This window comes from Ambystoma mexicanum, chromosome 12, assembly GCF_040938575.1.
Source record: "Ambystoma mexicanum isolate Mex_15411 chromosome 12, UKY_AmexF1_1, whole genome shotgun sequence".
Classification (NCBI taxonomy): Eukaryota; Metazoa; Chordata; class Amphibia; order Caudata; family Ambystomatidae; genus Ambystoma; species Ambystoma mexicanum.
Window position 1 is genome coordinate 514125219 of NC_090936.1, and position 12589 is coordinate 514137807.

At 47.0% G+C, this 12589-nt stretch overlaps 1 protein-coding gene across 1 annotated transcript in view; it reads right to left on the minus strand.

Moving 5' to 3' along the window:
• Positions 1 to 12589, minus strand: part of LOC138513720 (aldo-keto reductase family 1 member B1-like) — a 332321-nt gene that overhangs the window by 200368 nt on the left and 119364 nt on the right. The window contains exons 4-6 of the mRNA XM_069628798.1: positions 3016 to 3093; positions 2134 to 2256; positions 841 to 947 (exon numbers count right to left, since the gene is read on the minus strand). Coding sequence (XP_069484899.1) covers positions 841 to 947; positions 2134 to 2256; positions 3016 to 3093 — 308 coding nt within the window. The remainder of the gene's footprint in view (positions 1 to 840; positions 948 to 2133; positions 2257 to 3015; positions 3094 to 12589) is intronic.

The following is a 12589-nucleotide window of genomic DNA, read 5'->3' on the forward strand; positions in this document are numbered from 1 at the left end:
ATACCACTTTTGCAATGAATGTACACGGGTCCGAGGTATGTTTTGTGAATTTAGGAGAACATTTAATACTGTCCTTGTATTAGCATGGTCTAGGTTTGTGTGCAGGGTTAGACAATACTTCTGACCTCCCACTTTAGGGCCACAGCTTTTGTTATTAGCGCTGCTCTAGCTGCCAAAACTGAATGCCAGGAGGATGAGGTTATCCACTTCAAAGCAATCTAGCCCAAGACATGGACTGCCACGACATGGGTGCTTAAGTGTGAAGTGTGCCAAGTAATCATTTGTGTAGGCATAGAGTACATAGGGTCGCAAAACTACTTCTATCTGGATGGGAGCCGCATCGACACGCCATGATGAATAATGAATCGGCTGTGCACCAAGCACAATGCATATCAATTTGGAATATTTTGCTTAATTTCTATGTGGATGGTTAACACAAGATTGTAATGTATATAATTTTTCTAACATCCTACCCAAATAAGAGCTTGGACTGAAATGCAGGTCAAAGGGTATGGATCACATGTTTTTAAAAAATGGTTGAAGTTCATAAACAGCTTTCATTATGAAACAGTTTTGTGTAACAGTGTTCTGGCCAATCCAGAACAAATGGTCTCAGATTTACAACTAGGAATCTGCTAAAAATCAAGCCAAAAGGAAATGAACCAACATTAGTGGCTAGGAGAAACATCGACATCTGAGGGCCCTTTACTGAAGTGAACACAAAACAAAATCCCACACCACAAATAACATCCAAAAACGTAGATCGATCAAACCTCTTTGGCGTAACACTTCAGGTGCTATTTGGAGCAGATAAGCACACCCATGTGCTTGCACACTCACCATGGCCTATCCGGAGAGCCCAGGGGGCTGTATGCAGTCACAGTAATGCCTTTGGAGTGGCAGTACTCTATAAGCTTGACTTGGGTCAGGTAGGGATGGCACTCCACCTGCAAGACAAGTTAAGACTATCAGTAGATGCCAATTGGATTTGGAAAGCTCTGGTTCTGCCGTGCTTAAGCTTGCCAAACCAGGATTGAAATTCATGCAGACTCCAAAAAAGGACTTGCTAGGACTACAGCTCCTTTCACAGCACCTGGCAGCACAGCCCATTTGACTTAATCAATAAGCTAGTTTGTGACCTTCAATCACAGACCCACAAGTACTACTACAGCTGAGACTTGCTGCCCATCTTTGAAGATCATCACTAGTTTAATATTCAAAGCAATATTCTCCTTGACCTCTAGGCAAGTGCCTCTTTGGGTTGTAGGACTTCGTTTTCGTACACAATTCAACTAAAACACACTCACTAGATATTTCATAACATCTACCTGCCAGTCTCACTTCTGTGAATTCCACCTGGAACTATTTGTAGATGTAAAGGAGGTGCATGAATTACATTTGAAGTTGTATCTCCAAAATGTCTTTATAAAAGATTATTGGAGGAAGATCTACATTTGCAATAGTGCAATGGACTAAAATGCCTTTAACATTTCAGATGAATTATATAGCAATAATACACCACATTACAACTTCTTTATAACATTAATCTACAAAGAGCTTTTAAACCAGTGGAATCGAGTGATACAGTAGATCGCTGCATCAGATCAAAACAAATAATGCATATGTCAGCTGAGGCGCAGCATCAGTGTCATAGAAAATGACGGCAGACGGCCAGATCAATTTAGCCTGTGTCTTTCCATATCTTTTGTAGCCCCTCAAGGCTCAAACTGGTCACCAGCTTCCACCTGCCCCATAACCAGACACTTGCTGCCCTTTGGCAACTAATCTTTTTTGTAGCCCACTACTCAAAATGTTAAGTGCAACAAAGCCGAATTTTTAGTGAATTGGTCTTCAGCTCTGCAGAAGTTATGCCCCCTTTTCACTGCATTCAAACATTCAGAACGTCACTACATCTCAGAGGAGAGAAGAAAGTAGGCTTTTTGCTCAAGATCAGCATTCCCCAAAGGAAAACATGTTGGCTCTAGGGGAAGATCAGTCTGCAAGCCCTCCATCTGGCTTTCCACGAAAGGGGATTATCTCAGCCATACATGCAGGACACAGATGTTAATGGGTCCCAGCTATAAAGATTTACTGGTTGAAAGAAAAAAAAACAACCTGTAGATGAAAGTTTACCTGATTGTTTGCAGGCTTATATTTCAGTCCTGGCTTGTTCAAGATTCTCTCCAACTGCTCGTGGTTGAAATTGGAAACTCCAATGGCCTTCACCATACCTGCATCCACCAACTCTTCCATGCCCTTTAAGAGGCAATATCAAACATTAGTCACAGCCCAACGCACAACAAAAGCCTCAAAACTCACTCAGCACAAAAGGAGGACTCTTGGTTGCACCAAGCATAGATTAGCCAGAAAACGACCAGGCCCAGAAAACACAGTAGAAGACACACAATAAGCCACTAAGGGCTACATGGCAGATACATGAAACCATGTAATACCACCCAAAGGAATGCAGCAAGTGCTGCAAAGTCCAGTTACTAGTTAGACGCCTGGGAGCAGATGATGGTGCAATATTCTCTAAAGAAGCTGATGCGACTCATTTAGAGTATGTGGATCAAGCGTTACACTGCAGCAGACAGGCTTCAGTTAGCTGACTCGATACATCGTGTTGAGCAGCAATCAGTTCAATCCATTATGTTCATTTCGTAATGAAACCCTCGTCACCAAGGTTTATCCTTTATGGTTATGAATTCTACCACCATCTAGGATGGATCGCTCAGAATGCCAAGAGGTAGACCCACTAAATGTGTTCAGGACTTTACATCAATGGTACATCCCTCTGCTGTAGAATACCAATATTAGAAAGTGATGTGGTCAATGAGTGTTCTGCTGTGAATCCAAAGGTTAACAACTGAAAATAATTGTTAGATAACTAACCAAAGCCGCTAAAAAAAATAAGCACCCGCATTGGAAAAACGACAGGTATAGAAGGTCCACAGAACATGCATCGGTACACATACATCATTCGCCAGGGACAGCACATGCTAACCAAACCCCTACCTCCCAGGTTTCCAGTAGATCAACGTCGCTTGTTATTACTTTGCCCTGATCATCAGAGGGAAACAGGTCATCACCAGCCTGCCAAAGGAAAAAGAAACAGCTCAGCCATGTTACACCTTTCGCATAGGGAGGCAGACTATTCAAAAGAAAGCACTCCAGAAAATGACAACATTACATCAAGGTGGTGAAATTACAGAATCGGATCACCTAGCCGTGGACAAGGAGGGAAGAGGCCTTTTATTGCAGCCATGAAAACTGGAGCAGGCTGCTCCTGAACTATATAGTCTGTGGCAAAGCTGGAACGATAGCTTGGTGGACTATTGCATATTTGTGTGTAACCCTCGGACAATAGCTCAAATTAGAGATTTGCTATACAAGTGAATCTATGAAAATGGTCATGTGTTTTAGAACCACCATGGCAAGTTAAACGTGTGAGTTCCTGGATCCTCACACTTCTGACCATGCAAGACAGACCACTGAACTTCCAAGTTGCAAACCCATCTTTCCAGGCTTGCCAAACTCACAAGCAAATGGTATTCTTGAATATGATATGCAATGTTGAAACTGCATACGAGATTACTGTCCTTCCCACTAAATAAGAATAGGTGTGCAAATTCCATATGCCATACTACCGCTACAGATTTGAGCCAATAAATATACACAAGTGATTTTATCAATACTCATCATTTTTCTGTGTATTTTTATTTTAAGGCAGCCATCTGTTCCTACTAACATTTGCGTCTCATGAAAACATTTTTTGGAATTATGTTAAAATGTTAGAGGGATAGAAGCATGTATTCAACCGCATGCATCAGCTGTAACCCTACAGTCAATTCAGGGTATTTATGTGTTCACCCATAGGACCCAGTCAGACGGATTTCTTCGGTACTTCTCATTTACCGCTTTATAGTATCTTTCCTATTTACGATTTCTATAATCAATATTATTTATTAGCTCTTAATTTGACCTCTCCCAAGAAAGCTTTATAATCTTTAGTAGTTAGTCATATATGGTAACTGGAACTAAAAATCAGACTTACTTCAGATCAGAGATTATGAAATTCAAAAATTAGTTATCAGGAGTAAATGACTTATTCAATGTCACTGACTTACTCCTAGAAATAGTAAAGCAGGAGTAATTCCGATTTACTCTGGGTAACTTGCCAATTGGATCCCTACAGTTGAACAGGTCTGACGAATTCCTGGAAGGTTACCGGTCTTGACAGCACAAGCAAACAAAAAAGTTAACCTTATTTAAAAACAAAAGTGTCAGCACTAAAATGAAATAAATCCTACCGTTCTAAAATGAAGGCTATCAAATGAAGTAGGTTTTCCAGGCCTCGAGGGCCAGATCCATGTCGGATTTTCACGATACCCCTCATGAATGTTCATGAGATACATTTGCATACTAATTCTAAATGTATGCACATTTTTCCTCATGAATATTATTGAGGGATATCATGAAAACCTGTCAGGTTTTCAGACGTCGAGGTCTGGAGTTGGACAACCTAGACGCAGCTGTGGTAGCAACACAAACAGTTGTTTCCCTTAAATCAAGAGCCATTGGCACCCTGATCCACAAAATACTACATGCACATAGAACCCAGTCAGAAAGTTGGTTGAGGGAGTAGAAGGGGGAGGGTGGGCAGGGGGGTTTGTGGAGACTGTCGGGCAGCAAACCATTTCGTCAAGTCAGTCGATCTATACCTCCAGTCCCTATTTAACACTGGCTCAGATGAACTACTAGACCGAAGCAGCGTAACCAATTCGAGATGAAAAACCGATTCCGTGTCTACAGCCCGCATTAAAAAAAGACACACCCACGATTGCAGCACGTAAGGAATTTCCAAACTTTTGTGCACAGCCCTCTCCCAGTCCCAGTCAGGGCCGCCCGCCCCCTTGAACCTCCATTCGCAATGCGGCACCGTCCAACCGCTACCACACCCCCCTCCTCCACTTACCTGCTACTGGCTCCAGCCTCCAGCAGCCTACTTCCTTCCTCCTTGTGCGGTCTGGACAGCGCAGCCGCTGAAGCCAGGGGCACAGCGCACTTTTGTGCGCAATCTTTTGTGCCCTGGGCTTCCAGGCTGCGCTATTCAGACATTGCTAAAAACTGCACTACCATGCTTAATTACAAATCCCCAGTGACTAGCAGCAACATTTTAGCTTTGCGTCCACCAAACCCAGTCTCACTTCAGTCTGGTAGAGTCGCCAGTCACGAATATGGACCAAGGTCCATTGCATCCCTACGATCGTGCGTCAGCAGGTGTAAATAACCATAAAGCACATTAACGCAAACCCAATCTACCACTTTCAAGAAAAAGGAATTTGTACATAAATTAGCACAGAAACAGAATATTCCTCGGAAACTAATCTGGGCAGTGTTAAATCACCCAGCACTGTTCGGGTACTCAAAGCATAGTTGTGTGGTCTCTTGCTGCCAGAGTTCAAGATTGCGGAAAAAGCCTAGGAAGATTTTGAGCAGCAGAGTTTAACAATCAGAACACACTACAGCCCAGAGATAAACAGCACATCTCTTATAAAATTCGTACAATGGCACACGTGTGGCTAAAATAGCTCCTTCTTACTTAGTTGATCGACTGTCTAAACCTTGAACCGTCCCTCATTGCAATCCACCAAGCTTAATAAACTTTTCAAGCCTGAATGCAAATTGAAGAATTTTGGAGTTACTACTTTTGATTTATATGCACCTCTGTGGAATTCCTTGCCTAGTTATCTTCGTTATGTTCAAGCTCTATCACAGTTTAAGAAAGCTGTAAAAACGTTTCCAATTAATTCCAACAACTAGACAGAGTTCTCTATCTGCTCTATGACTGACTGACTCCTTTTTGGCCTACCTACGCACTGAGGCCTTTGGGGAGTTGCGCTATATAAGCAATCCTAATAAAAATAATGTACAACTTCACGTGTAATGGTACTGTGCTATGCAGAAGGCTCATCAACCCCCATGACTGCATAGAATATGTGGTGTAGAACCTGTTTTTACCCCTGGTTTCTTGCGAACCCGCACCCAGCAGCCAGGTCATGGGTTTCTTGCAGAAATTAATCTATGTGATCACTGCCCCGCCCGTAACGGCACAGACGAAAATGTCAACGCCAATTACGGTGCGGCGCAGTCATCAGATAGATCACTTCGCCCACATCCCCCGACCCGCATTCCCCTTCCCAACCCCACCCACCTTTACGGCGGCACACTTCTGTGTGCCGCCTACACTCCTATCCCTGCAGTGTCAGTTCCTCCCACCAACGTAGGTCAGAGCTGACGCTGCAGGGTGCTTTTCTTTTTCACTTTGTCCCCCCGCTTACTGCAATGGTAAGCAGGGGACTGCCCCACTCTGCTTGAGCGCAGTAATGGGAGTCAGTATTTTGTGCCCCCCCCCCAACCTCGCAGTCACTTTGGGGGCACACAAATGAGGGTGACATTTTGGTCAGTATCCGCAGAAATACCTTGGGTCTATGAATCTAAATATGAAGTATACGTTTATGAATTTTTACTGGTTTCCCCAATCCATGCACATTCCAGCTTGAGCTCACCCCTATGCGACATACCAGACCTCCATGAACCACAAGTAAATTCAGTAAATTCTCCAGCTCCATCAGTGCCACACCTGGGTCCCACTGCTGAACCTGCCTGCAAATTAAATGTGCCTCTGCCAAGTGCATTTTGAACCCCTAACAGGATCCCCCTCCCACCATCTGCATCCTCCTCCCAATCAGGAAGATGTAACCCCCAAACACTCTACACCTCAACAACACTACATGGGGAGGCTAGCTCTCAGGGGGTGGGGGCGACCCAGGCTCAACACAGCATGATTTAATCAATAATATTCCTGCTGAGCCACTTTTGCAGGGTGCTATTAACAATGTGGACCACCAAGATGGTTAAATCTTTAAAACAGCAGTGGCACCAATTTCGCATAGCAGTAACAATGCCAGAGCAGAACAGGAGTTCACAAGCATTAGACAGGTGCACCCTGGTTGTATGCTACCTGAAGAACTGCACTCCCACGGCCAACCAAGCATTTGTCCAAGAACTTCATGGCTTTCTCTGGTATAGTACAGTAGTAGGTCTTAATATGCAATTTGGCTGGATATGGATAAAACATAGAATACTTCATACCCTGCTCACAGAGCCTCTTGACTGAAACGATTTCCGCTACTGCTGCACTGCCACCGAGAAGTCTGGGTGGATATGCACCCTACTAGACCCCAAATAAAGCTCCCACAAAACATCTCTGTCCTGGTAATTTAACAATCTAGCAATTATGGGACTATGGCAGCACTCCAGGCTTGGGAGCGAGGAAGCGGTGGGCACATTCCACCACAAACTGGGCCAACAATGCAAGATTGTCGAGTAGTGTGCAAAGTTCCATAGATCCAAGTGATTCTCCGCGACTCCAATGATCCGGATACTATTCCGGCGCGATCTGATTTTTCTTAGTGACTAGCTGTACCTGCTTAGTCAGAGCCACCACATCCGTCTTCAGTTGGGATACAATCATTCACAGTTCCCACTCTAGACTCTGCTTCCATCAGTCGCACATCGGTTTTGTCAAGGCGGCTTTCAATGTAAGCAATAATGTCACCTATTTTTGTATAGATGGCCGAGAATCCCATCCTGCATTGCATCTGTGGGTTCATTGGCATTTATTGCGGCTGCCCTATTCCCCGCAGCTGCCGATTGTTTCGGGACGGCTTTAGTGAACAGGTTGATTGAGCTTCGTTTCCAAGCACCCCACTCAGGCAGTACTTAGCACCCCACTCTAGAGGGACCCAAACGCGGAGATGCAGATGGGGAGGAGCACATCCCATCCGCAACTACAGCCAATAGGAATAGCAAGGGTTCTTCCTGAGGGCTCAAGACGTCACTGCGCCTCCTCTAGGCAGTCACACAAGCAGTGCAGGTCTCAGCACCAGGCCAGAATCTCTCCAAGGGGTGCACTACAATCGCAGAAGTGGTGCCCACACCCGGGCCTCAGATACATCAAGCTAATTCACAACTACCTGGATCTGCAGTGCCAGTGGTGTCTCAGCACCCAACTCCCCACCTGTAGCACCACCTCCACGCTGTGATCCAGAGCGCACAGCACCTCTCCCTACTGACCTGGCTGCTGCTGGTGCCTATATTGGCAATGTGGGTGCAGGAGTAATCACTAGCACCATGGGTGTGGGGACTGTGATGCTGGAAATGCATCAGAGGGACAGGGCCTCTGAATCCTTGTCCTTTTCTGCCTTTTATCGTGTGTTCTGTTATGTTTTCTGCCCAGAAGTCCATTTGGGACTCCTGGCAGTGCAGCTCTCTCTTTTGGTTTGGTGAACAGACCCATGGGATACCCTTATGGCACCCCTGGGTAGGGGTACAACCCTGTGCCCCTAGTGTATGTTTTTGGGCACCTGTGGGTGGCCCACAGAGCAGGGTATGGGCTGGTGGCAGCTCCATGCTGAATTGGACAGGTGCTCTGGGTGTCCTCCATTTTGGGATACCCAGGCCCTGCCATTGGGATCAGTTGATTCCTGATAGAAAACAAGATGGCCCCTGTGGCCTCTTGCTTTCTATGGCCTGTTGTCTTGTTTTTCCCAAAGTCCTGGGAAGCCCTGACTCTGTCCCTTCCCCCTGACTGGCTGTTGGGTGGAAGTTCCATATATGGTGTTGTTGTGAAGGCCCAGCTAGACTGACTGGAGCCTTCCCTTTGACTGTATGTTGTGGGTACCTCCTGTGGGTGGGACCTGGGTGAATGGAGTGTGTGACCAATATACACTTCTTGTTGTTGTTGTCTGGTTTCTGGCATGCGAGACAAAGACTGAGACAGCCCTGCCCGAAACTGGCCTGAATGCAGTGTGTAGTGTTGAATGGCTGGGCACTTGTCCCAATCCACATTCCTTGTTGTGAGTGTCTGAAAGGGAGGAGTGTGGCCTGAATGCACTGTGTGCCTGATTGGCTGACTGACTGCATGAATGCCCTTCTGTGTGATTGGCTGCTGTGTGTGTGCCAGCAGTGTGGATGAGAGACAGAATAGTATATCTGGGGACCTCTCACCACTGGAGATTGTTCAGGAACGTTCAGAAGCATTAAGAAGCTGAGTCCCCACTCAAGAGTAACTGGATTTGCTGATCCTCGACGTCCAGCTGGAAGAAGAAGACTTGCTGTGGCATTTGCTTCGACAGAAACTGAAGGTTGTCGAAATCGTCGAGGACTGACCCGAGAGAGGACCTGGCTAGGCGCCCTCTTCCCGTGCTCCGAGGGACCATCGAGCACCGCTGAATCTTCGCCGAAGCGCCCTGGAAGTCAGACCCTCGAAAGGCTGCCGACCCGAGACGGGACCGCCGAGGAGATCGAAGTGAAGCACCCGGACATCGACGCTGTCGAAGTCCATTGCCGTCGACCAGGGTTCGCAGGTCTGTGTAACCGCTGGAGGCCCGTCGAAGTTGTGTTGCCCAGCCGTGGGAACCACTTGACGCCGTGCCGCCGACGACCGGAGCCGTCCGCTCCTTGCCTAAGAACATTTCAATCGAAGGACTCCCTCGACCGCATCGTCGACCGCTTATCCTGCCGGAGAAAGTCGAGGACGACCAACGCGCCGAGGAGAAACCTGCCGGTGGGTTTCCCGCCACCCAACGACCTCAAAGACTCGGACGACCCGACGCCCTTGCTGGGCTTCCGTCTCTACAATCTTTGCGGTCCAGAACTATTGTCACCGAGGTGCCCCGCACACCTCCGCCTTGCAGGACGCCGACGAGCACCGCTCGGACGAAGCTGCCGCCTCTTTGACATCGTTCTACCTCGTTTGTCGACGGACGTTCGACGCCCCGTGCCTCCCGCTTGAAAGGGAAGGCATTCAAGAAGGGCCGTCGATTCCCCGTCGCCGAACCCCGAGGTCTTCGACGTTTCGACGCCTCTCGACGATCCGTGACTCCCGCTTGGAAGGGGGTCGCTCAAGAAGGATCTGTCGACGCCTCTTCGAAGGACTCGACTCCACCAGGTACATTGGGGGGGTAAAAACATTGCAGGAGAGAATAAGACTATTGAACAATATATGGACTGGGCTTGTGTCATATCTCTTTATTTTACAGGTTGCCCAGGTGGGAGGATCTCCACACAGAACTGTGTCCAGTAGCTAGGGCCAGTATTCTGCCTATTGCTTCAACCATCTTTTATCTCTCCTCTCTCTATTGCTGGTTTCCTTCTTATTGATCTATGTGCCATGTCTACAGTATTGTGAATGCACTTTAATGAGGTCTAATATTAGTGGTACCACTTTAGAATTGTAGATATTTACCATTATTGATTTTCCTGAGCACAAAGTGCGTTATTGTGATAAGTGTACATAACCTTTGAACTAATTATATAAAGACTGTGTTTTCAGTAATACAGTGTGTGGACATTCCTTTGTGGGGGCTTGGGGAATACACTGTACTTAAGAACCAGCCTGCATCACCTCCTGAGAAGCTAGGCCTCGATTGCTCGTCCATTGCTACCATAATAGAGAATCTTGGCTGGGGTCTTCTGTGCCTCTCCTCTACCATATAGAGAGCAGAAGTACAGATCCCCCCACCAGTCTTTACAGCTGGTGGCAGCGGTGGGATGCTTATGGTTTTAAGACTCAGTGTATAATCGTGCCACTTACAAAATATCCGCACTTTATTAGATTAAGGTTTGGGTGTGTACCAAATAACTGCATTACAAGCAATGGAGTCCATTGCAAATGGTAAATTGACTCGGATGAGCTTGGAGGCTCTCCAGAGTGCTTGTGAAGCCAGGGAGTTAGACTTTGTGGATAAGTCTAGGGCTGAGCTGATAGCTGCCCTGGTGGACTACCAGACTGATGGTGAAACCCTTGATGAAGGGGGGGATGCAACCAGTGAGGACTCTGCCCCTGGGGCTGTCGCTGAATCTGTTTCTGGGAATGCCACCATTCCTGCTGCCTCTGTTCCAAACCCCAGCAATTCCATGGAACTTGAGTTATTGAGGATGAAGTTGGCCTTTGAATATCGCAAGTTGGAAATAGAAGCTGAGCTTAAGAAAGAGGAGCTGGCACAGCAAGTGGAACTCAAGAATAGGGATCTTGAACTCAGAAATAAGGACCTTGAACTCAAAAGCCAGGACACTGAATGTCAGAGAATCCAGCTAGAGAAAGCTAGAGTGGAGACTTCAGCTAGATCCAGTGAGAGTGTCAGGTCCCCAGCCACCAAGTTTATGAAAGATTTGGTTGGTGTGTTTGTGGAGGGTTCAGATATCCTCCAATGGATTGAAGCGTTTGAAATGGCTTGTGCAATTCATGATGTAGATAAAAGAGATTGGGCTAAGTGTTTGTTAAGCAGAGTGCCTCAAACGGGATATGACTGTATTCTGAAGCTGGGTGTGGAAGAAAGGGGTCAGTATGAGTGTATGAAGTCTGCTTTGATTGCCAAGTTTGGCAAGACACCTACCCAATACCTTAAAAGGTTCAGGGAATTTAAGAAAAGAGAGAATGTGTCTTGGGTTGACTGGGTGAGTACTGCGCACATGAACATGATGGGGTGGATTGATGGATACAAGGTGAAAACTTTTGTTGAGTTGTCCCACCTCTTGTTTTTTGAGCATTTTTCTGAAGCCTGTTCACCAGAGCTGCGTCAGTATGTGGCTGACCAGAACATTTTGGACCCCTTTAAGCTGGCTAGGTTGGCTGACAAGTGGGTCTCCCACCGGGTGTCCCCTAAGGACTCCAGTGGGAAGGACAAGGACAAAGAAAAGGGGGCCTCTCAGAAAGCTGAGGAGTCCCAAAAGCAGTCACAGTCGGGTAAACCAAAACCTTCCTCTCCTAAGACCCAAAAATCTAGTGGGGATAAGTCCTCTGTGGGTGGGAATAAGAGTAGTGGTCCACCTGCTGCAAAGCAGGTTCCCAGTGGTTCCAGTACCGTACCCCGCACTCCTGGCACTTGTTGGGATTGTGGGGCCTGGATCACAAAAGGGGTGACCCCAAGTGTAAAGGTAAGGCACTTGGAGTACAGGCTGTCAGCCTGACCTACCCTTACCCCGTGTCTGAGGTGGAGGCCACTGTCCTCCCCTCCTCTACCGGAATCACCTTTGGTGCTCCGGTAGAGATTTCCTTAGTGTCCCTTGGGGCCTGGGACCAGTACGCAGAAGTACTGGCGACTATCCCACAGAACACCCGTAGGTTTTTGAGGAGTGTCCTCTTGAATGGCCAGCCTTCTACTGGTTTGAGAGACACTGGGGCAAGCATGACAGTGGTGGACAGGACCCTGCTCAAGCCAGAGGACTATGAAGGTGCTCCTCTGCAAACCACCAGATTAGCTGGTGGGCCTCCCAAATTATCACCTGTAGCCTTAGTCACCCTCATGATTGGAGACAAGACAGCAAAGCTTCCTGTCCTGGTTCAGGACAATGTCCCTGCTAACATTCTGTTAGGTAATGATCTAGTGGAGTTGGGGTTGATCTCGGATGGTCTTCCCCTGACTGCTGCTGCGGTCACTAGGTCACAGGTGACACCGGGTCTGGCTGTGAGTCAGGTACCCGAGCCAAAGGCGAGGCCTAAGGCAAGAAGAAGGAAGACCAA